Source organism: Oncorhynchus gorbuscha, linkage group LG18, assembly GCF_021184085.1.
Source record: "Oncorhynchus gorbuscha isolate QuinsamMale2020 ecotype Even-year linkage group LG18, OgorEven_v1.0, whole genome shotgun sequence".
NCBI lineage: Eukaryota > Metazoa > Chordata > Actinopteri > Salmoniformes > Salmonidae > Oncorhynchus > Oncorhynchus gorbuscha.
This window is the reverse complement of record NC_060190.1, coordinates 17,449,822-17,472,444: the sequence shown is the minus strand read 5'-3', so window position 1 is coordinate 17,472,444 and position 22,623 is coordinate 17,449,822. Positions and strand designations below refer to the sequence as shown.

The 22,623-nt window shown below is 42.9% G+C and overlaps 2 protein-coding genes and 1 non-coding gene across 9 annotated transcripts in view; 1 reads left to right on the top strand and 2 right to left on the bottom strand.

The window, feature by feature from the left end:
• Positions 1-8,312, bottom strand: part of LOC124003267 (nucleosome-remodeling factor subunit BPTF-like) — a 53,802-nt gene extending 45,490 nt beyond the window's left edge. For 5 of the 7 annotated variants that reach the window (XM_046311365.1, XM_046311369.1, XM_046311366.1 and 2 more), the window contains exons 1-2: positions 7,517-8,311; positions 4,367-5,189 (exon numbers count right to left, since the gene is read on the bottom strand). In XM_046311365.1, the coding sequence (XP_046167321.1) occupies positions 4,367-5,189; positions 7,517-8,036 (1,343 nt within the window). In that variant the 5' untranslated portion in view covers positions 8,037-8,311. Of the gene's footprint in view, positions 1-557; positions 608-4,366; positions 5,190-7,516 lie in introns of those variants that run through there. The other 2 variants (XM_046311370.1, XM_046311371.1) reach the window with 2 other exon arrangements.
• Positions 8,313-9,289: 977 nt separating this feature from the next.
• trnas-aga lies at positions 9,290-9,371 on the top strand. The gene has a single exon. It is a non-coding gene; the product is annotated as a tRNA-Ser (tRNA).
• A 1,530-nt stretch (positions 9,372-10,901) lies between these two features.
• Positions 10,902-21,278, bottom strand: LOC124003090 (nucleolar protein 11-like). Its single transcript, XM_046311141.1, has 18 exons — positions 21,099-21,278; positions 20,531-20,644; positions 20,337-20,393; positions 19,940-20,088; positions 19,618-19,675; positions 19,303-19,444; positions 18,433-18,633; positions 18,093-18,169; positions 17,854-17,977; positions 17,507-17,601; positions 17,334-17,399; positions 17,008-17,192; positions 13,825-13,950; positions 13,193-13,426; positions 12,795-12,873; positions 12,428-12,520; positions 12,214-12,321; positions 10,902-11,705 (listed from the first exon to the last, which is right to left on the bottom strand). Exons 1-18 carry the CDS (start codon positions 21,243-21,245, stop codon positions 11,592-11,594), a joined length of 2,169 nt encoding a protein of 722 aa, XP_046167097.1. The 5' UTR covers positions 21,246-21,278; the 3' UTR covers positions 10,902-11,591.
• Between the last annotated feature and the right edge of the window lie 1,345 nt (positions 21,279-22,623).

Genomic DNA, 22,623 nt, shown 5'->3' with positions numbered 1-22,623 from the left:
CTAGGCATGCATAACACATAGGCCCACATCAAATATCAACAAATGGACAGCTTTGTGCACAGCAGGGTCTAGGCCTGAGTCTCACTAGCCTTAGGCAGTATTCCAACAATCTAGTCAGCATCCTCTCAGGATGCAACCACCCACTCGACACACACACACACACACACACACACACACACACACACACACACACACACACACACACACACACACACACACACACACACACACACACACACACACACACACACACACACACTCTCTCTATCGGGATGGTGAAGATCGATTACACTGCAACCAGTGAAGGCCACCTTCTTGAGTGGGAGTGGCAATGAGACAGTGAAGGCAACCCCCCCGAATCCCTCTGTTCAGGTGTGTGTCTGTGCTCGTGTACATGAGTGTGTGACACTCTCCTCTCTGATTAAAGGAGTCTGCTACCACACCATCTGTGACTTGTGCTTAATAGCTGGCGTATATGCTATCGCTTACTAATATTTGTGTGTTTACATTGTCATTATCCTTCAAACAAGTGAGGCATTGACCTTTCTGTACCTTACCAGAGAAGCTAAAAAGGTGATGTAAGCCGCTCTGGATAAAAGTGAAGATTGAAGAGTGCCATCTGTCATGTAAAAAAAAAAAAGCTCACAGTTTGAACATGATCACGGGTCAATTGCTTGCACTTCTGCTTCAATTTTGATTCTGGGTTAACAGTGTTTCTTGCGTGGATAACCTCAGTGCCTGATTGAAATTGACACTGTACACATGAATAAATAAATAATTATCACTTATAATAATATATTACTAATTGTTTGGCGCTTCTGACGGGGCTGGCTAGCTAGCCAGTGTGGGGTAGCTTTAGCAACAGGGTGGAACAGCAAGAGTTAGCTGTTTATATGTTAGCATAGCGATTGCTGCATTAGCCGAAAGCCTGTTCGCTAGTTGTGAACACTCCTGCGTAGATGGCTGCACTCTTGCAGATGTCTCTCGGCTCACCCTCACTCACCCTTGAATCAGCTAGCTAGCATAATAAACTGTCAGCTGGTCGACATGGCTTCTTCTCAGAGCTGTGCAGTTTTAGCTTGCTTGTATAGCTAAAAATGAAATGTAAAAGCTAGTTTTTAGCCAACATATAAACAACTCTTTCACCTAGCTTGCTAGCTAGAAAGTTGGATAACAAATGCTTATTTCATTAATGCGATGTTAGCTAAGATAATAGAATGATCCGAGCTAGCTGGCCACCTACATTTGTCGGTGGGAGATTTATTTGCTAAAATGGAGACACCTTTGAGTCAGCTAAAGATCATCTTTGCATCTACCAACTGGCAGTAAATTTACTACATGTCAACATATTTTGTGGACTAGTCCTAACATGTACTTTCTGGTTATGTCTGAACAATGTGCATTATATCATTGTCCACTGGATTAAAAACCCAAGACATATCAAAGACCAGGCAAGAAAGTTAGATCTAAATGCTTGGTAAAAAAAGCCAGTGCTAAATTGCTCCGTCCTCCATAGCCCTAACCCCTCGATGTTTGCAGACCTGTATGGTCTGGGAAGGTAGGCTATAAGCAGTGCAATGATGGATCTCACACCTTACAGATCTGCAGAAACAAATGGTTAGGGCCAAGGGGAGGGTTAGAAAGTGGTTTGAGACTTGACTTTCCCAATCACACAGAGTGATTAGATGCTAGCCCACCAACTCAAAGCTCAACATTGACAAGAGAAGCTGCTCTTCCTCCCTGGCAAAGCCTGCCTGCTCCAATACCTCTGTCACAGTTAACAACTCCATTATGGCCCCTTACCAGACTGTACAAAACTCCTTCACACTCTCCACTGGCTCCCATTAGCAGTGTGAATCAAATTCAAATCCCTGTTGCATGCCTATAGGGGTAGCAAGGCAAATCGATCCTGGCCCAATCTTTGTCAGCACTGCCAAATGTATTAGTCTTCATATTGCCATTATACATGTACATGTTGCACGTCTTCTCTCCAAAAATGTTTTTATCCTGTAGCTGACCTAAGAGCACTGTTGGAGATGTGACAGGCTGAGATACCGAGAAGGTAAACACCAACATGTGTAATTTGTAAATAATGTTAAGATCAGTGTTTCTTAACCCTGTTCCTGGGGGCCCAAAGGGGTGAACATTTTTTGTTTTTGCCTTAGCACTACACATCTGATTGAAATCACCAAAGCTTGATGAGTTGATCCTTTGACTCAGCTGTGTAGTGCAAGGCCAAAATCAAAAATGTCCACAGGACCAGGTAAAGGGTCAACCATAGTAGTACGTCACCCCTGGAGCAGATTAGGGTTAAGTGCCTTGCTCAAAGGGCACAGACAGATTTTTCACCTTGTAGGCTCAGGTATTCAAACCAGGGACCCTTCAGTTAGTGGCCCAACCCCCTAACTGCTAGGCTACCTAAGAAACACTGGTTTAGACAAAAGTGTCAAATATATGTCCCACATTCTTCCTCCAAAGGACCTTTCTATAGAAAGACTGAGGTAGCCATTAGCAGTTGCCTTCAACACTCATCCTTTCCTTTTAAAAAGGAGTTTGGACACTATACTCAGTTTAGTATCGCGGTCTTCATTGCACATTGTGATGACAACGGTTTTCATGTTCCTCCTAGTGTCAGGACAGCAAACGGTTAACACAACAGCATCCCTTCAAAGACTGAGGTGTTTTAGGCAGGGACATGATAGACCAGGCCCAATCCTGCACAACAGCCCCAGGTGAGACAACAGCCCTAGCCCATCATCCCATCATCCCAACCGAACCCATAACCCTGTGTTTCCCAATCCGTTCCTCCAAGGCCCCTAGCAATTCTTTGTCCTATCACACCTGATCCAACTAATCAATTGCTTGAAAAGGGATGTCCAGGGGGATATAACATTACAGAACACTCAGATATAAATATATTGTCTAGAACAGACACAATTATCTGCCAGGTAGAATAGGAAGTTGAAATAACTATTTATTCCACTGAACAAAGATATAAACGCAACATGCAACAATTTCAAAGATTTTACTGCGTTACATAAGGAAATCAGTGAATTGAAAGGCCTTATTGATTGTAGGGCAGATATAACTGTCAAAGGGATTCCTCTCAGGCAGTTGAAAGGCCCTAATCTATAGATTTCACATGACTGGGAATACAGATATGCATCTGTTGGTCACAAATACCTTCAAAAAAAAGGTGCTTGGCGTGGATCAGAAAGCCAGTCAGTACCTGGTGTGACCATCACTCCTCTTCATATTGGTGGGAAGTGGAACACAATGATGTACATGTAGATCCAGAGTATCCAAAATATGTCTGATGAGTATGCAGGCTGGGACATTTTCAGCTTCCGGGAATTGTGTACAGATCCTTGCGACATGAGGCCGTGCATTATCATGCTGAAACATACAACACTGTCTGCCATTTGCCCTGTACAGTTGAAACCGGGAACTAAATCTCCCATATGTAATGTGTTAGTTTCATGTTTCATGAGCTGAAATAAAAGATCCCAGAAATGTTACATCAGCACAAAAAGCTTATTTATATCAAACGTTGAACACAAATTTGTTTACATCTCTATTAGTGAGCATTTCTCCTTTGCCAAGATAATCGATCCACCTGACAGATGTGGCATATCAAGAAGCTGATTAAACAGGATGGTAATTACACAGGTGCACCTTGGCCTGGGGACAATAAAAGGCCTCTAAAATGTGAAGTTGTGTCACACAACACAATGCAACAGATGTCTCCAGTTTTGAGGGAGCATGCAATTGTCATGCTAACTGCAAGAATGTCCCCCAGAGCTGTTGACAGACAATTTTATGTTCATTTCTCTACCATAAGCCACCTCCAACATAATTTTTGAGAATTTGGCAGTACGTCCAAATAGCCTCATAACCAGTCACCCAGACAGCTGAGGAGTATTTCTGTCTGTAATAAAGACCTTCTGTGGGGGAAAACACATTTTGATTGGCTGGGCCCGGCTCCCCAGTGGGTGGGCCTATGCACTGCCAGGCCCACCCATGGCTGCGCCCCTGCCCAATCATGTGAAATCAATAGATTAGGGCCTAATGACCTTATTTAAAATGACTGATTTCCTTATATGAACTGTAACTCAGTAAAATCTTTCAAATTATTGCATGTAATAATAAATAATAATAATAATATATGCCATTTAGCAGACGCTTTTATCCAAAGCGACTTACAGTCATGTGTGCATACATTCTACGTATGGGTGGTCCCGGGGATCGAACCCACTACCCTGGCGTTACAAGCGCCATGCTCTACCAACTGAGCTACAGAGCATTTATATTTTTGTTGAGTATAATTTTGGAGTGAGTGAACGTTTGTTTGTTGTTGTTTACTTACACCACGATGCGGCGGTCCAGGAACCAGTACTTGCGGCGGTGGCGGTCATAGCCGATTGGCAGCTGGCGGATGTATGGCCTGCTCTTCTGCGCCTCCGTCACACAGTCCACCACGCCAGGCACCTTGTGTGCCACGCACACCTCGCACTGCCACTCGTCCTCGGGTACCTCCACCAGCGGCGGCTTCACGCACTCCAGGTGGTAGACGGCCGAGCACGTCTCACAGCAGAGGAGGTCCCCCAGCCGGTGGCACACCCTGCAGTGGTCATCGTACGCCACCACCCCCTCCGACATTAACTCTTCTCTAGCCAAGTTGGTGGCCAGGAACTGGTCCACAAGGAATTGAAGGACCTTAATTTTGCTCTCGAGGGGCTCGTAGGGGTACTCCTCGCCCTCGAGTAAAGGGAGCACCTGCCGGTACTCTGGGTCACTCTCGCAGTAGGCGCGCACCATCTCGGGCCAGGTCATGCCGTCGATGAAGTAGAGTGTGGAGTTGACGCTGTCCTTGAGGTCGGCAGGACCGAACGTGGTGTTGGACGTGTCCTCCTCGCGCAGGATGGCCTTGAGCAGGGCGGTGTGGGTCTCAGCCAGCAGGGTGCACTGCTCCATGCCTGCCAGCGCGGCACAAAAGTCCTCGAAGCGGAACGGCGAGAGGCGCAGGACTGAGCCGAAGTTGCGCAGCACCTCATAGACGGCCGAGATGTTGAGGAGCTGATTGGCCGGCACCAGCAAGTCCTCTGAGGACTTGGGCAGCTCCAGGGAGGGCACCTCCTTGGCCTCGAAGATGGGAGAGCGGGGCCGGTGCGGGTGTCTGCCCCTCCGGCCTGAGACAGAGAGGGATGAAGAGAGAGAGAGAGAGCTATAAATTATGTAAATAATTAAAATCAATCAAGAGACATAAAATGGGGTCAGGAAAAAAAGTCCCTTTAATACTGAGTGCTGGACTCTGAGAAACACAACAAAAACAGGTGAAGAAACAAAGACAAAACTAGATACATAGTGAATGAGCCAAAGGAGGCAGCGCAATTTGCATCAACCATAACAGCTGTCGATGTTTCTATCAAACAGGCAGGGCTTCTTATTCAACACATTTGAGTGTGTAACTATTTTGTTACTGTTTCTGGATAACAGCTCTGTGAATGTATGCATTACTTTCGCTGTATCAACTTTTTAAGTACAGCGTATTGGTTATAACCAACTTGTATTTTTTACCCTTCCATAAATCCACGGCGTATATAAAGTCTGAATCTCTTCTATAAACAGAATTTCTTTTGAACTTTTGATTTACTCAGTACATAAAAAAAAAAAAAAAACAAGTCTTAAAAATTTAAATAAGCCGACCTAGCACCTGGTACTTGAGTATTCACTGTGCAGTGGAGAATTTGGCCTTCCTTCACTCACTCTACCCTGGGCCAGAGTATGGGTGGTGATCTAGGGTCAGCTCCCCTTGTCCATGTAATCTTATTCATTATGATCGAAAAGGTTTAACTGATCCTAGATCAGCACTTTTTATGAATATGGACCCTGATCAGGTTCAGAATCTGAAACATAAAGCCAGGGATCCACACCCTCTGATATCAGTTAGAGTAGGTAGGTATAACAACTGACATAAATTAGATTTCAAACATTAGACATTAAGAGTAGGCATAGATGAGGTGACATTAAAAATGACCAACAAGCACCTCTCCCCTGAGCGTGTGCCCCCGGTGAGGGCTGTGTATGTGTAAGCATGTATTTGTGACTCAGTGTGATAAAATGAGTGTGTATGTGATTATAGGTCATATGAATGGCACATAAACCACTCCTTGAACAATTCAGCCATATTCACTTGTTAATAATCAGGCCTGTTTGGGGTAGGAGGTTATTTGCGTAGTCAGTCACTGGGGTGCAATGGAGAGATAGAATTATGATTCAAGAAATACCAAGTTGTCTAGGCTGTACACATCTGTGCTTATGAGATGTGGGGCAAGTTATGAAACACATTCACAGCCATTTTAGGACACATAACATGAATAAATCTGTAATTTCATGGAAATATTATTCTGCATTGCATTATGAATCAGCAGATCCATTCCAGGTCTACAGGAACATGTGGAATTATGATAATTGAATTTTACTGAACACCAAAATATATCAGAAAATGTACAATAATGTATACTAACTAATCTTATGCATAATCCTGAAAAATACAAAATGGTTCCTTAATATTGCATAAATGTCTTGAAAATTGACTACATGAAGTCCAAAGTACATGAATGACATCAATGTCACTTTCACTCATGTTTTGACATTATACAAGATCAAAACTATTGACTTTACAGTTCAATTATTTTTCAAAGAAGGTTACCTGTGCTCTTGTTCGTTTACATTGAAAGATTGGTTTTGCTATGGTTACCGCACAATTTAGTACGTGATATTATAATGAGTTCAAGCTGCAACAGGTGAAATTAGAGCGCCTCTTTTCAAAACAAAGGGCCGCGCGATGATGTCCTGTCAAGCTGATTTGACCACAATCTCACGAAATCTATCGCAACACTTGATTTTCTGAAGGAAACAATTGTTTAAACTAAGGGAGGATGAGGAGGGGGATAAATTACAACTAGTTGATGAAACTGACCCTTTATTGTTTACAACTACTACAGGAACTGTATAACAGTATATTCATGCCATGCAAGGCGACAAAGTATCAAAAACGCACGCGCAGTTCTAAAACAAAAAAGGTATAAATCTTATCGTGATATTTTGTAGCCAAGTAGTGCAGCATGGCAAGCTTGTTGACGATAATTGCTAAATGAATGAATGGAAAGTAGCTAAATGTTTATATGGAACTAACGTCTAATATGTTGCATGCAAAATGGTGCAATTATGCAAATTAACAATTCCACATTACAATAATCCCCATCGTCAAATTCGTGTTCATTTTTGCCAATAGTTGCTGATTTTTTATAACAGAAAACATGCGAGGTGACAGTATTGTTCACTGTGCGCGAACTAGCAAACGATCACCGGAGCTCCTAAACAAAGGCCTGTTTATGAGTGCAATCTCCATTTTGAACAATGCAGCTTACTTCCCAAATGTGCTAAATAAAACTGTAACACTTTGGCGTACATTTGAAAAATGCTTCTAAATTGCATTTGCAAGCAAACGTACCTGGAGTGCTGCCGTGCGTGCTATCATGGCTCCGAAAGCTGCTATCTGTACAGTAGCTAGCATCATCCTCATCTGGTAATTCTTCCAGAAAATCGGACTCATTGTCCACGGCCTCCTCTTCGTAGTCTGAGGAAGGATTCTCGTGTAAAAGTTCGTCTTCCTCCGACCTCAAACTAATATTATCCTCTTCCTCGTCGCTGTTGTCATCGTAGACCACCTTGCACAGTGGCCGTCTCCCCCTGCTGCCGCGACCACCTCTCGAACCCCTGCCTCTTCCTCTGCCCCGCGATGTCGTCGCTGCTCCAACTTTCCTCCGGCCCCTGGACGAATGGTAGTTTTCTCTCCGATTAATTTCCGTATCGCCGGTATCCACCACCGAACCCCGTCCGCGGCCACGTCCTCGGCCCCTTCCCCTACCACGGTTACCTCTCCCTCTCCCTCTTGAACCGCGAACTGGCCCAGGGGAAACCTCCTGCATCTCCGCTGCTTGTTTGGGCGGCCTTCCTCTTCTCCCTCGCATTGTAGCAGATGTATTATTTTTAATTTCAATTTTAGCGCGCGACTAGTCCACACAAACCCGAGAAACCGGGCAACCTCGGAAACCCTAACCAACGTTGCGATAGTCACAATTAGCCCCACCAAGCCCCGGGCTCAATTTTTGGTAGAATGTTCAAATAGAATGGCCGGCGTCCCGCTTTAGGTCGCCTGCAGTCGCCATTTTTCTTCGGATATCTCCCTCCACTGAAAACAGACAGCAGGCCCTGTATGGAGGTCACGTGACCACTATTCTACAGTAGACGCATTTAGTTCATAAAATGTGTTATCCATGCAAACGTGATGCCCCCACGATTGTTTATTTACGTTCACTTGTCATGCCAATTCACATAAATCAAGAAAATATCGATTTATTACAATGTAAGAGCGTTGTCAATTTGCAGCTGACGTCGTCATTCTAGCCAGAATGTAAGCAAGCAATACGTAGTCGGCCACAGGAAAGATCAGAATCATGAAACCAAGTTGTTGTTTCAGAGTTAGAGCAAATATTATCACATATTAGGCAGGAGTTCACTATATGTCAACATTTAAATCATGTAGCTATTGGTAGTTGATTTGTTGTTATCAAAGAGACTCCGTTTGTAATTTTGATGCAGTTATTCGATAAACTTATTTTAATGGCAAAAATACTCATATTGTGTATTGCATTGGAAAATTGTATGCATTTATACATTCAAACATTGTGTTTACTTATTGATGCACACAGTGGATATTATGAAGAGGTCATTCAACATTCTCGATCAGAACGTATAACACCAGAACAGTTCCATCACCATGGAATGAATAATGGTGACAAAACCTACCAATGCAGCAGTTGTGGTGCAACACTTTCTTTTTTTCTCTTTGTTGCTACAATGTTTCCTAAATCCCTCTCTTATGATAGGGCCTAGCTACATGATGTTTAATTACAGTCTGTGGTTTATGTCCTCAAATGTAGCCTATTTAAACAAGGCCTACTATGTCTAGTATACTGGTTGATGCCTGCTCTCTGTAGTATGTCTATGCCAAGGCTTTTCTCTTTAAAGCAAGCACATTGCTTTATTAAGTCTAGCAGGCAGAAGTCGAATTATTTCGATGTTATAGCTACATTCTCAATAGAAGCAGCCAGCATAGTGAATGGTAGTTGAAGAAATAGCTAATAGTCTTTAAAATGATAAATAGCAGTAGGTTTTATTAGACATAGGTTAAATTGGGAATATTTTCATCTGTACATATCAAGTTGTCGTGGCCGAGTGGTTAAGGCGATGGACTAGAAATCCATTGGGATCTTCCCGCGCAGGTTCGAATCCTGCCGACAACGTCATCTTTTGATGATGTAATAATAGTTAATGTGAATTTTCACTTTAAAGGGTAGTCCTTCTAATCCCAAAATCATTCAACTATACATTTGTTACGTAAATTTGAATGTAGTTAATGTCTTGATAGTACCTACAGTCTTCATGCAAAAGGTGGTACAACACAATGGAAAAGGGCACCTCCAAGTGTTAAAAAATAAATACTTCATTTTCTGGTTGCATGTTCCATGTAGCCTTTAGCGGTATTGCAAAAAATATTGATGTAGATATCTAAATTACATACACTACATGACCAAAAGTATGTGGACAGCTTCTCGTCGAACATCTCATTCCAAAATCATGAGCATTAATATGGAGCTTGCACGTTTTGTGCACGGGGGAATTTTCGTGCTGAAAAAGTAAAGGGCATTCCCAAAACTGTTGCCACAAAGTGAAAAGCACAGAATCGTCTAGAATGTCATTGTATTCATAGACTGTTCTCTCTGCTACCGCACGGCAAGGGGTGCCCGAGCACCAAGTCTATGTCCAAAAGACTTCTACCCCCAAGCCATAAGACTCCTGAACAGCTAATCAAATAAGCTACCCATACTTTGATGCTACTGCTACCCTCTATTTATTATCTATGCAGTCACTTTAACTCTACCTACATGCACATATTACCTCAATTACCTCGACTAACCGGTACCCCCTCGCTATTGTTATTTTACTGCTGCTCTTTAATGATTTGTTACATTTATTTTGAACTTATCTATTTTTTACTTAACACATTTTTTCTTAAAACTGCATCGTTGGTTAAGGGTTTGTAAGTAAGCATTTCACTGTAAGGTTGTATTCTGCGCATGTAACAAATACAATTTGATTTATGTAGTGTTAAGATTTCCCTTCACTCGAATTTAGGGGCCTAGCCGAACCATGAAAAACAGCCCCAGGCCATTATTCCTCCTCCACCAAACTTTACAGTTGGCACTAGGCATTGGGGCAGGTAGCGTTCTGACATCCACCAAAGCCCAGATTTGTCCATGGACTGCCAGATGGTGATGTGTGATTCATCACTCCAGAGAATACGTTTCCACTGCTCCAGAGACCAATGGCAGTGAGCTGTACACCACTCCAGCCGAAACTTGGCATTGAGCATGGTGATTTTAGGCTTGTGTGCACGGCTGCTTGTCCATGGAACCCCATTTCATGAAGCTCCCAACGAACAGTTGTTGTGCTGACGTTGCTCCCAGAGGCAGTTTGACACTTGGTAGTCAGTGTTAAAACAGAGGACAGACAATTTTTACGCGCTTCAGTGGTTGGGTAGGCCGTTTGGAGTCTGACTGGATAAAAAAAATATATATACATACATGATCCCCACCTACTTTTAAAACCTAACTTGTGCCCGTGCCCATCAGCAACAGGTGTGGCTGAAATAACCAAATCCACTAATTTGAAGGGGTGTCCACATACTTTTGTATAGGGTACCATGTAATCTTAATTTAAACATACATATGATAACCATACAACTCATCACGATGGGACAAAGGCCAGTTTCATTTTGTGCATAGGGTATTTTTAATACAAATACTGTCATATGAATTCAGAATTGACTTTGTTAGAATGTAACACAAAATGTATCTATAGAAAACATGTGCGACTATGTGATTGGGAGACGTTATTCACTGTCCAAATCGCCTTCATGAAATACAACATTCAACCACAAGATTGTCAACCATATGGAAGGTTGAGACGCATTTCTATTTTTAGACATGTCAGTATATTCCTATAAAAAGGGGCAGTATGTTCCATAGGTTAAAAGTATCTATGCCATGATGAAATATCATGGGACTATAGTTTTCATAATTCATATGAGCAAATATTTCTACTACACACACCCTCAGATTATACAGACAAATACAAATCACATGGCTATAGGGATCTCAGCCTCAGCAATGCCACAGTTCAGAACTTGAGAATCATTTTCTCTACACATCTGGGAATCAACTAGACTGATCCCAGATATGTTTGGGCGCTGCACAGCCAACTCCTATGTTCATCGTTGAAAGCACAAGCAGACCTGGGACCAGCGTAGGCATCTACAGTAGAGAGGTATGATATAGCAGTTGAACCATGGACCTTTTGGTAGCATACCAAATACAAAGTGGAACAACAATGCAACTGACCAAGAGAAAAATGGGGAAAAGGTCAACGGCAAAGTTTTATTGGAAATAATCTGTAAATATCGTCTAAAAAAGCTCAATGACTTCTATGGAGTACTGGCTGATGTCCTTCGACGGCTTCATTTTGTGGAGCTCTTGAAGGCTGCCCTCGATCTTCCCCAGTTCAGAGAATAGTTTCACCTGGAATGGGTAGACAGGGATAGATGTTAAATCAACCCGTACAACAAAGAACCATATACATACAGTATGTGTGTCAGCGAGATGAAGGAGATGCACAAAGTAAATAGCAGTAGTGTGCCAATTTACACAACAAATAAGAGTGTTGAAGCGTGTGGCTAAACTCCTCTGCTGGGATGGTTCAGTAGCGGGCATGGTTTAGCAGAGTGGAGCGAACCAGTGCACACCCGCAGACACCCTGTGTGACTGTGTGAGAGCAAAGTCGTGCATCGTGTTCATCCTAATATTGTTGATGCTGCTCGTGACAGAAATCGGCTAGCATTTATAATGGCAACACCACTTGCTTTTCCTGTTTGAACCACTGAAGAGGTAAACATTCCTCCCTGGGTGCCTCAAATGGGTTTCATTATCACAGCAAAAAAACAAATGACACTAGTTGTTATCAAGGGAACCATTATGACAAAAATGCTCAACTATCATTTGCAGTGAGGACCAAAGAGAAAGCACATACCTGGGACTTGACAAAGCTTTGGAGATTTGACAGCAATCCTTTGGCATCAGGAGCCATGACCAAGACTGTGAAATGAGCATCCAACAACAGGCACACCCAGTCAATGATCTAGAAAAGAAAAAGGAAATTCAGAACACATACATTAAGTTAATGTTATGCAATATAATTACATGCATTCACCTTTTGTATAACTTTAATGCTTCCATGTACCAACCTGCGTCATTGTGGGCGATCTCAAAACTGGCGTTTGTGTGTAGACGTCTTGGGAATATTTGAAATAGATGAACTGGAGGTACTGAAGAAAGAGCTAGGAGAGGAAAGGAAATAGAAGGATGCAACCAGTCTTTCAACATATCCTCATAGCTAACTGCAGTTTATAAATTGGAAGTCAATAGATAAAAACCCACCATGGTATATTGCAGGATTACAGTCAATTCCAATTAAATTCAGGAAGGTAACAAAATGTTATTGTTCTTCAATGAGGAAGATTGGAATTTACTTCCTGAATCGACTTGAATGAAATGGAATTGATCCCAACTATGGCATATTGTCAAGGAGATGAGAGACAGGTAGCTACTCACAATAACCTGCGGAGCATTGAGGTCCTTCAGGTGGGGGACGAGAAGGTTGTCACTGTACGGCGTCTGCAGGACCTCATTACTATGGCAGCACAGTTAAGTTATAACACCTCCACACATGTCTAAGAGTCATTTCTATGGACTGATATTAGCGCACGGTAAACATTATGGTGCATCGCAGCAGACTGTTGACAATGAAATGTGTCATTGTATCTATCCCTATTAATGAACAATTGAACGAATCAACCAATTCAACAAACCTATAGTGAGAGGATACAGTAACACAGCCCTGTATTGGTTCAATCCATCTGACTATTGATGATTCTATCAAATACACTGTTTAATCAACAATGACATTATCAGATATTACTGTAGTCTTGCAATGGAACACACAAGGATACAGTAGCACAGCCTTGTGTAGACCCACGGGGCAGACCTCCAGCTGCAGTGTGGGGTTCTTCTTATCCTGGTGCTGGGGAGGTTTGGGCTGGTGGTGGGGGTCCCAGCTGTCCTCAAACAGAGGGGGGCTGAAGCCGTTCTGTTGGCCCCCCCGGGCCCCCGCCGCCACCAGGCCCTCCATGAAGGACACGCTGTCCGGCTCCAGGCTCACCATCTCCACATCGCCGTCTGGCACACTTGGAGGAGGGAGAACGACACACAGCCGTTACAACAACGATCCTGATTTCAGGCTATTTATATGAATTGACAAACTATGTATTTGCTGTAACACTTGGAAGCATTGGAAATGGTTCAAACAAAACAAGTTCTAGAAATAAAGAACTTCAAAATAAACCATTTAAAAAGCAATACACAGCCACAAAAGAGACCGCTTGGTTTACAATGTGGTGGAAAGAATATGCATTGTACACAATGAGTAGAAACTTCAACCATCAAAACAATTAGGCCAACAAATACATAATCAAGCTCCAGCACTGGCAGGAAACACTATCCTGAACTTCACCAGAATTAATCTGATCCACAACGTATAGGTCGTTACAAAAGACGCCCCCATACACCATCGAGTTAGACTGACCCGATGAAGGTTTTGAGGCAGGCACACGTGACCACCTCAGGGATGTCTGGGAAGAGCTGCAGGCAGAGCTGACACAGGAAGTAGTCCTTGTGCTCCAGAGCCAGCAGCAGGAGGTCGGGACACATGCTGCAGAAAGACATAGAACAGGTCAGAACCAAACCAAGGGTCTCAACAACAGTCTGTGTGAAAATACTATAACAAAAAGCTTCCTTTCCCTGTCTCCTTTCCTTCATTGCTACTGATAGGCAAAGAAATAGGATAGGTACCCACTCAACATGTCTTCACCTATGATGTCTGGCAGTGTTCGAGACCAATTCAAGACCAAGACCGGAGAAAAGAGTGTCAAAGTCAAGACCAAAACCAGATGAGGTGGGGGGGGGCGAGACTTAGTCAAGACCGGGAGGGTGACAAGCGGTCCGAGAGAGTCAAGACCGAGCCCAGAAAAAGTCCAATTCAAGACCATGATTGTAATTGTCATAAGGCCACCATAATAATGAGTTCAACATATCCAGCATTTCAGTATTCATATCTCAGAACAACATATGGATTCTTTAGACTTTCAGAATAGTGAAAAAAATGCAACCTGAGAGAAAATAGACACGACAAATGATTACTAAACCGAAGTCAGTGGAGAACAATGAGGGCCTTCTACAACTTCAGATAATTTATTAAATAATTATAACAATAATTATAAATGACATTGTTCTTTTCAATTATGTTCTGATTGAATCTCTTCAGATTTTGTTGGTCAGGAAAGGTGAACACTGAAGAGAAAAAAAGATGCAATCAATATTTTTTTGGGTGGTCTGTTGGGAGATAAATCTAGATAGCCAAGACAGCCATTGGCTAGGCCATCGTAAGCTAGATAGAAGGAATTTGCCATTCAACTGTATTAGGGTAACATTTTGGAGTGACAGTTTAATCAAACAATCAAATTGACTTGTAATAGGTGGGACCATTTATGCTAAAAAAACACGGTAACTACTGCCTTCTCAAAGGCCAACAGGTCACTACACAATAGGGAGCAGTAGTTTCCCCATGGTCTAGCAGCCATCTTTTGTTGCAAAGGCTGTTAGCTTCTCCCTTTTCAAGAATAACTTTCAACAAGAAGTTAAGTTTCAAATGATCATCTGGTGAGTGGAAATGTGTTTTTTTATTGCACCACGCTTGCTGTTAGCAATCTCTTTCAAAATAAAGTGTGAAATATTGTTGTATTTAAACTTTTGGTCACCGGTTACTTTGTGTGCTTAAACATGAAATGTTTTACGCAATGGGAAGTAATAGTTGTACATTAGCGTAAATGTTGTGTTTTTCCTATTCTCATGATTGGGACCTACTGGCTTATTCTGTCCAAGTTTATAGGCGGCCTATCCTTTAACATTATGCTGTCTTTCCATCGGCCCTATGCAGTGGTGTAGTGGTGCCTGGTAGTGGGTATACTCACATTTTGCTAAAGAAAAAGCCCAAGGGGCCTGCCCAGCGAAGGAAAAATCCTGTTTTCTACATTTAAAAAAAATAGTTTTCCTATATATTTTTCAGATGAGAACCAAATTAAAAATGTAAAAAATATATTTTTGTATTTCTCCCAGACCTCCAAAATAGTCTCCTGAACATCACATTTTTGTTTTTCTATTATGAAATGTTATAAAATGACCATTTTGGAGGTCTGGGAGAAATACAAAAATATACAAAAAGAAAAAAATATATATACACAGTTGAAGTCGGAAGTTTACATACACCTTAGCCAAATAGATTTAAATTCAGTTCCACAATTCCTGACATTTAATCCTAGTAAACATTCCCTGTCTTAGGTCAGTTAGGATCACCATATTATTTTAAAAATGTGAAATGTCAGAATAAAAGTAGAGAATGATTCATTTCTGCTTTAATTTCTTTCATCACATTCCCAGTGGGTCCGAAGTTTACATGCACTCAATTAGTATTTGGTAGCATTGCCACACCATGATGCTGCCACCCCCGTGCATCATGGTTGGGATGGTGATCTTCGGCTTGCAAGCCTCCACCCTTTTCCTCCAAACATAACGATGGTCATTATGGCCAAACAGTTCTATTTTTGTTTCATCAGACCAGAGGACATATGTCTTCTGAAAAGTATGATATTTGTCCCGAAGTACAGTTGAAAACCGTAGTCTGGCTTTTTTATGGCGGTTTTGGAGCAGTGGCTTCTTTCTTGCTGAGCGGCCTTTCAGGTTATGTCGATATAGGACTCATTTTACTGTGGATATAGATACTTTTGTACCGGTTTCCACCAGCATCTTCACAAGGTCCTTTGCTGTTGTTCTGGGATTGATTTGCACTTTTCTTACCAAAGTATGTTCATCTCTAGGAGACAGAACGCGTCTCCTTCCTGAGCGGTATGACGGCTGCGTGGTCCCATGGTGTTTATACTTGCATACTATTGTTTGAACAGATGAACATGGTACCTTCAAGCGTTTGGAAATTCCTCCCAAGGATGAACCAGACTTGTGGAAGTCTACAATTTTTTTCCTGAGGTCTTGGCTGATTTCTTTTGATTCTCCCATGTCACGCAAAGAGGCACTGAGTTTGAAGGTAGGCCTTGAAATACATCCACAGGTACACCTCCAATTGACTCAAATTATGTCACAATTTTCTGGAATTTTCCAAGCTGTTTGAAGGCACAGTCAACTTCTGACCCACTGGAATTGTAATACAGATTATTATTTCACTTATAATTCAACATCTGTAAACAATTGTTGGAAAAATTACTTGTGTCCTGCACAGAGTAGATGTCCTAACTGACTTGCCAAACCTATAGTTTGTTAACAAGAAATATGTGGAGTGGTGACTCCAACCTAAGCGTTTGTAAACTTTCGACTTCAACTGTATTTATTTATATTTGTGGGGGGTACTGAGGAGTATATCTTTATATATATGATTTCTCTATTGTACTACATAATTGATACGTCATAATTAGATCCACTACACTACTTTGCATCAGTGGGGATTAAGGGAGTGTCCGCAACACCTACTACACCACTGTACTTTTTGGAAAAGGGCCACTCTCCTACGTATGCTGGTATTACGGTTGTTGTCCTTTCAGCATCATTAACCTGTCACGCCCATCATTCTGATAACCTCCCTGTCCAAAGGACAAATACTCCCGTGCCATAGGAGGTCCAGTCAACCCAATGCCACCCTCACCTGTGGCAAAGGCACTGTGTTTGCACCAGCCGTGCCAAGGCCCCGGGAGCGTAGAAGGCCGTCTCAACCTGGCTTCGGGCCACCAGGTGGCAGGCCAGCCGGCCCACCGAGAGCTGCAGGTCCTGGGCATCGCCTCTGGAGACCAGGGCCTCCACCTCCCTCCGGACCTCCTCCACTGGACCAGTCTGGAAGGGTTGGAGATGGACCACAGTCAACACATAACTTAACATTTCCTCGAGGACCATTATATTTGATATAAATATACAACATCAAAACCTGCTTGAGACTAAAACAGAAGAGCAAAATGAACAGTTGATCTAAAATACCTTGATAAGCTCCAGTACTTGGTCCACTGTGAGGGCAGGCACTGATTGGCTCTTCCGTCTCAGCTTCTGTACAAGGGAGGACCAATCAGAACAGGTGAAATTAACATGAATCCATTCCAGTGGTAAAGTATTAGGGTTAGGGTCAATCAATTCTGGAAGTCAGGTTAACTTACACTCTTCCTGGTATCCACTATTTTGGTGGGCCCCTGTGGCTGATCCCCATGGAGTAGGGTGTTCCAAGAGGGGATAGCCACTGACGATTTGGACACTAAAAAAAACGCAAATGAAATAAAATCCCAGTCACTAAACTGTTAGTTTATAATAACATTTCAAGGGATGCAATTCAGATAATTTCAACAGTAATTGACAGATTAAGAACATTAGATAGGTGACACTAGGGATGGTATTAAAAGCAGTGCACTATATAGGGAATAGGGTGCCATTTTAGATTCAACCAGACACTGTCAATGACGACTAACGCCACTCTGGTGACTGTTTTACTGAGAAGATGCCGTGTGACCTGCGATCCCAGGGTGTCGTAGTTTCCCCAGGGCTGAGGCCAGGGAGGACTTCTGACACTCGTAGGGAATGACGGAGAGGGCCTTGCCATGAGGGACAAACAGCTTCCCTAAATAACACCAGACCTGAGGGGAAACGAAGGAATGATCATTGATATAAATAGGAGAGAAGCGGGTCTTATTTAGTGCAAGATACAAGTATAGAGTTGAGGCAAAAATGCACAATTCTGAGTATTCCTACCTGTCCACGGATTCTTCCCACCATCTCCTTGCCAGCCTGAAGAGTCTGGAAATTAGTATTCCAGATGCAGAGGAAATCTGAAATAAAAAGATACATAAAAAGGATTGGATGGATGTCAGCAATATGGTGAAAGCTCCCAAGCATACAAGGGGAAGATATCACCACATTGTTTACATGCATCAAATCTGAACTTCAAAAAGTGTTGATGTTGGATTGGGTGAATGTTTGTGAGAATCATAATTCACTCAAATTCATGAAGTAAATTTCCCACATGAGGAAAATCGACATTTGAGTTTCGCTCCTGAATTGACATGGCATTGATCCCAACCCTGATATTTACCTTTGCCAGTCCTGGCGGAGGGATGGGGCATCCCCACCACAGCCACATGAGCTTCGTCCAGGGCCACTGCCGAGGCAGCGCCCAGCTCCCCCTCCCCAACGGGCAGCCTCAGGCGCAGGCTACGAGGCAGGGCCTGCACCTCTTCCAGCCCCACAGGCCCCTGCACTGCCACCACACACTGGTACACACAGCCGTTAGGGTCTGGAGAAAAGAGAGTGAGATAGAAGACAGAGACGCAAGTCAGGTCAATCATAGCCTTATGACACCATCACATAATTGAGAGAGCAAGTTTCTCAGGAAAACCATAAGTGCTATCATGAGACTGGAGCTAAGATGATCAACAACTGTTTTTCATTGTTTGTGAAGTGCTTAATTGATATCGAATGCACTACCATTTCAACAGTATTTTGGATATCTGGGGGACACACACACACACACACCATTAAAGCTGAAATATAACTTTTTGGGCAACATGATCAAATTCACACAGAAATGTGAGTTATAGATCTGTCACTCATTGAAAACAAGTCTAAGAAGTACATATGTTCTACGTGTGATATTTCTATGCTCTCTGTTCTTAAGGTTCATTTTCGCGTCTTTTACTTTCGGTTTTGTACACCAGCTTCAAACAGCTGAAAATACAATATTTGTGGTTATTTAAAAGACATTTCACAGCATTTGAAATGGTACATTGATTCTCTACACGATACATTGTTTGTTTTGTCACAAACTGAAAATAACTATTAGAATTTTAACAACCAGGAAATGCCAGAACAATTTCTGCATAATGAATCTTAAAAGCTGAATTAACATCACTACATTAACATTTATAACATACTACTTCGGCAGGGAAGTGACTGCCGTACTCACACAGGTAGAGCAGGTTGATGTGTTTGTCCCGGAGAGAGGCAGAGAAACTCAATGGGGAAGCTCCAGAGTCTTCTCTCTCCAGCCTATACTTCTGTAGAGTGTTGGGGTTGAGCCTCTGCACATACAGGAAGTGCTCCCCTCTCTGTGACGGACAACAGGGAAGCCATGTTAAGCACGACAGTGTGGCACCGAATTCATAATTGCACAAAATATAGCATGTTGTAAATGGCACCAGGTTTATGCCTGCTCATTGGCAGGTCATTGAGCACATGGCTATTCAGTGTACTGGTGTACCGCAAGGAAAGGATATTCTACCTGCTCTGTCGTGAAGAGGACAAAGTGTTGTTTCTCAGCCACGATGTTGGTGCTCCACCTATGAGGTAACATGAAGACATTTGTCAACTGTGTGCTTCTCACACAAACTATTGTTACCCAAACGAGCCAAGTACTGACAGCATTATCATTGCCTCTGACTCACTTCAAATTAACATAGTTGCAAGTTTTTTTTTAGACTACATTTTTTAATATCCATGGCTCTGTAAGAGAATAAGCAAACCGGCCTCTATAGTGATGGGACTAAAGCCAACCAACCCGAAGGTTATGGATCGCTAATCCAGACTAGTGTCCATTGTCTGACCTTATGTCCTCCTCCTCTGACAGGATGTCCTCTATGGGCTGCTGGGGGGCAGAGAGGAGGGAGTCCAGGAGTCTGACTGCCCCTCTCTGAAACAGCACCACAGGCTCTCCCCCTGGGGCAGAGTGGACCCTCCATACATCAGCAGATACCTAAGAGACACGCAGACACGGACGTAGTTAAAGACCAATAACTGCGAGACATCGCAAAACGACTGCAAAGTCAGAGGGAAGCCTAAGATGTATGTATATGGCATATTTTTGTTAGATTATGGTACAATGACTTCGCTGGCACAGGTCATGTTCATTTGCAGAGTATGTCACCATAATTGACAAAGTCAAAGCAGATGAGATTGAAATTGTATGTGTGTGAGAGGGAGCAAGAGAGAGCTCATTCTTACAGTTGCTTTAAATGCTTTGTCTAAATTTAGGTCCTCTTCTTTCCAAACTCTGATGACCTAGTGAGTAAACATTTATTGACCATGAACAACATGAAGACAAAAACTTCATTATAAGAATCAAGTTCAACTGTCAAATCCAGATGTTTTAAATGGGTTTAGTTTATATGTTTGTGGGACTTGTCCACAAGTGTTACCTTGTTGTCAGAGACCACTACATATTCCTTGGTCTGAAAGTTGAACACTGCAGGACAAGTCAACAACTGTCCCTGTTTCACCGTCCAGCTACCCAGAGGCTTCTGGTCTGAAACCTGTCAACACAGCACCTCATACGTAAACACCACATGCATTTTTTCAACAGAAACACAACCATGGTCATATTAAAAAAAGGTACGCTAAGTTCATATTCAAGTAGAAGACGAGTGTGACTACCTTTTTGACAGTGGCACCAACGTTAGCTAACCAAACAAACCCACGCCAAGCAGCTATCTAGTAGTAACGTTTACTGTTCTCATTGAAACAGTACGTGTGATAATGTGCACATCGATTGATTCAAGTAACCCTTATGAATACGCAGACTTGTAGCTAGATCGTTGTTGAACATCATTGCAATACTGGTAAGAGTGAGCAATTTCTATTTTTATATGTAGCTATATTTTGAAACACGTCGGATCCCCTACTGCAATGTCAATGGACACGAGTGTGCCATCATCCCATCCGCTAAGCTGGATCAACATTCCAGCCACTTGTTTTGGTCAACATTACCTTGTATAAAGTGACAGCTCTCGTAGAATCGGTGACGACGGCATGGTCACTGTCTCCATCCAGTTCAATTCCTTGAATTGCCGAATCTGAAGCACTTGGAGTTTGTACAAGTCCGCACAACGTGAATCCCTCAAACAGCGTGGCCATGCTGGATGAAGAAAATAGGAAGTGCAAACCTCGCGAGACTTACGCACGGCTACCATAGAGTATTCAGTGTCTGGTTTAAAGATGAACAACTTCGGTAAGATCAGACAGCGCCCCCCCGTGACTAGTTTATGGTATTTCATATTGAGTTGTGGTAATGTTGTGTGACGCCTGTAGCGGTCTGTGCCCCTGTGGTTATATACAATATACACTATACAAAGGATGTGGACACCCCTTCAAATGAGTGGATTCAGCTATTTCAGCCACATGTATAAAATCGAGCACACAGCCATGCAATCTCAATAGGAAAACATTGGCAGTAGAATGGCCTTACTGAAGAGCTCAGTGACTTTCAAAGTGGCACCGTCATAGGATGCCACCTTTCCAACGAGTCAGTTCGTAAAATAATTGCCCTTCTAGAGCTGCCCCGGTCAACTGTAAGTGCTTTTAATGCGAAGTGGAAATATCTAGGAGCAACAACGGCTCAGCCGCGAAATGGTAGGCCACACAAACTCACAGAACGGGACCGATTGTCTGTCCTCAGTTGCAACACTCACTACTGAGCTCCAAATTGCCTCTGGAAGCAACGTCAGCACAATAACTGTTTAGTGGAGCTTCATGAAATGGGTTTCCATGGCCGAGCAGTCGCACACAAGCCTAAGATCACCATGCACAATGCCAAGTGTCGGCTGGAGTTGTGTCAAGCTCATCACCATTGGAGTCTGGAGCGGAGTGGAAACGCGTTCTCTGGAGTAATGAACTAAGCTTCACCATCTGGCAGTCCGGCAGACAAATCTGGGTTTGGTGGATGCCAGGAGCACGCTATCTGCCCCAATGAATAGCGCCAACTGTAATGTTTGGTGGTGGATGAATAATGTTTTGGGACTATTTTCATGGTTCGGCTAGGCCCCTTAGTTCCAGTGAAGGGAAATCGTAACACTACAGCATACAATGACATTCCAGACGATTCTCTGCTTCCAACTTCGTGGCAACAGTTTGTGGAAGGTCCTTTCCTGTTTCAGCATAACAATGCCCCCATGCATAAAGCAAGGCCCATAAAGAAATGGTTTGTCGAGATCAGTGTGAAAGAATTTGACTGGCCTGCACAGAGACCTGACCTCAACCCCATAGAACACCTTTAGGATGAATTGGAATGCAGAGTGTGAGCCAGGCCTAATCGCCCAACATCAGTGCCCAACCTCACTAATGCTCTTGTGGCTGAATGGAAGCAAGTCTCCGCATCAATGTTCCAACATCTAGTGGAAAGCCCTCTCAGAAGAGTGGGTGCTGTTATAGCAGCAAAGGGGAGACCAACATAATATTAATGCCCATGACTTTGGAATGAGATGTTCAACGAGCAGGTGTCCACAGACCTTTGGTC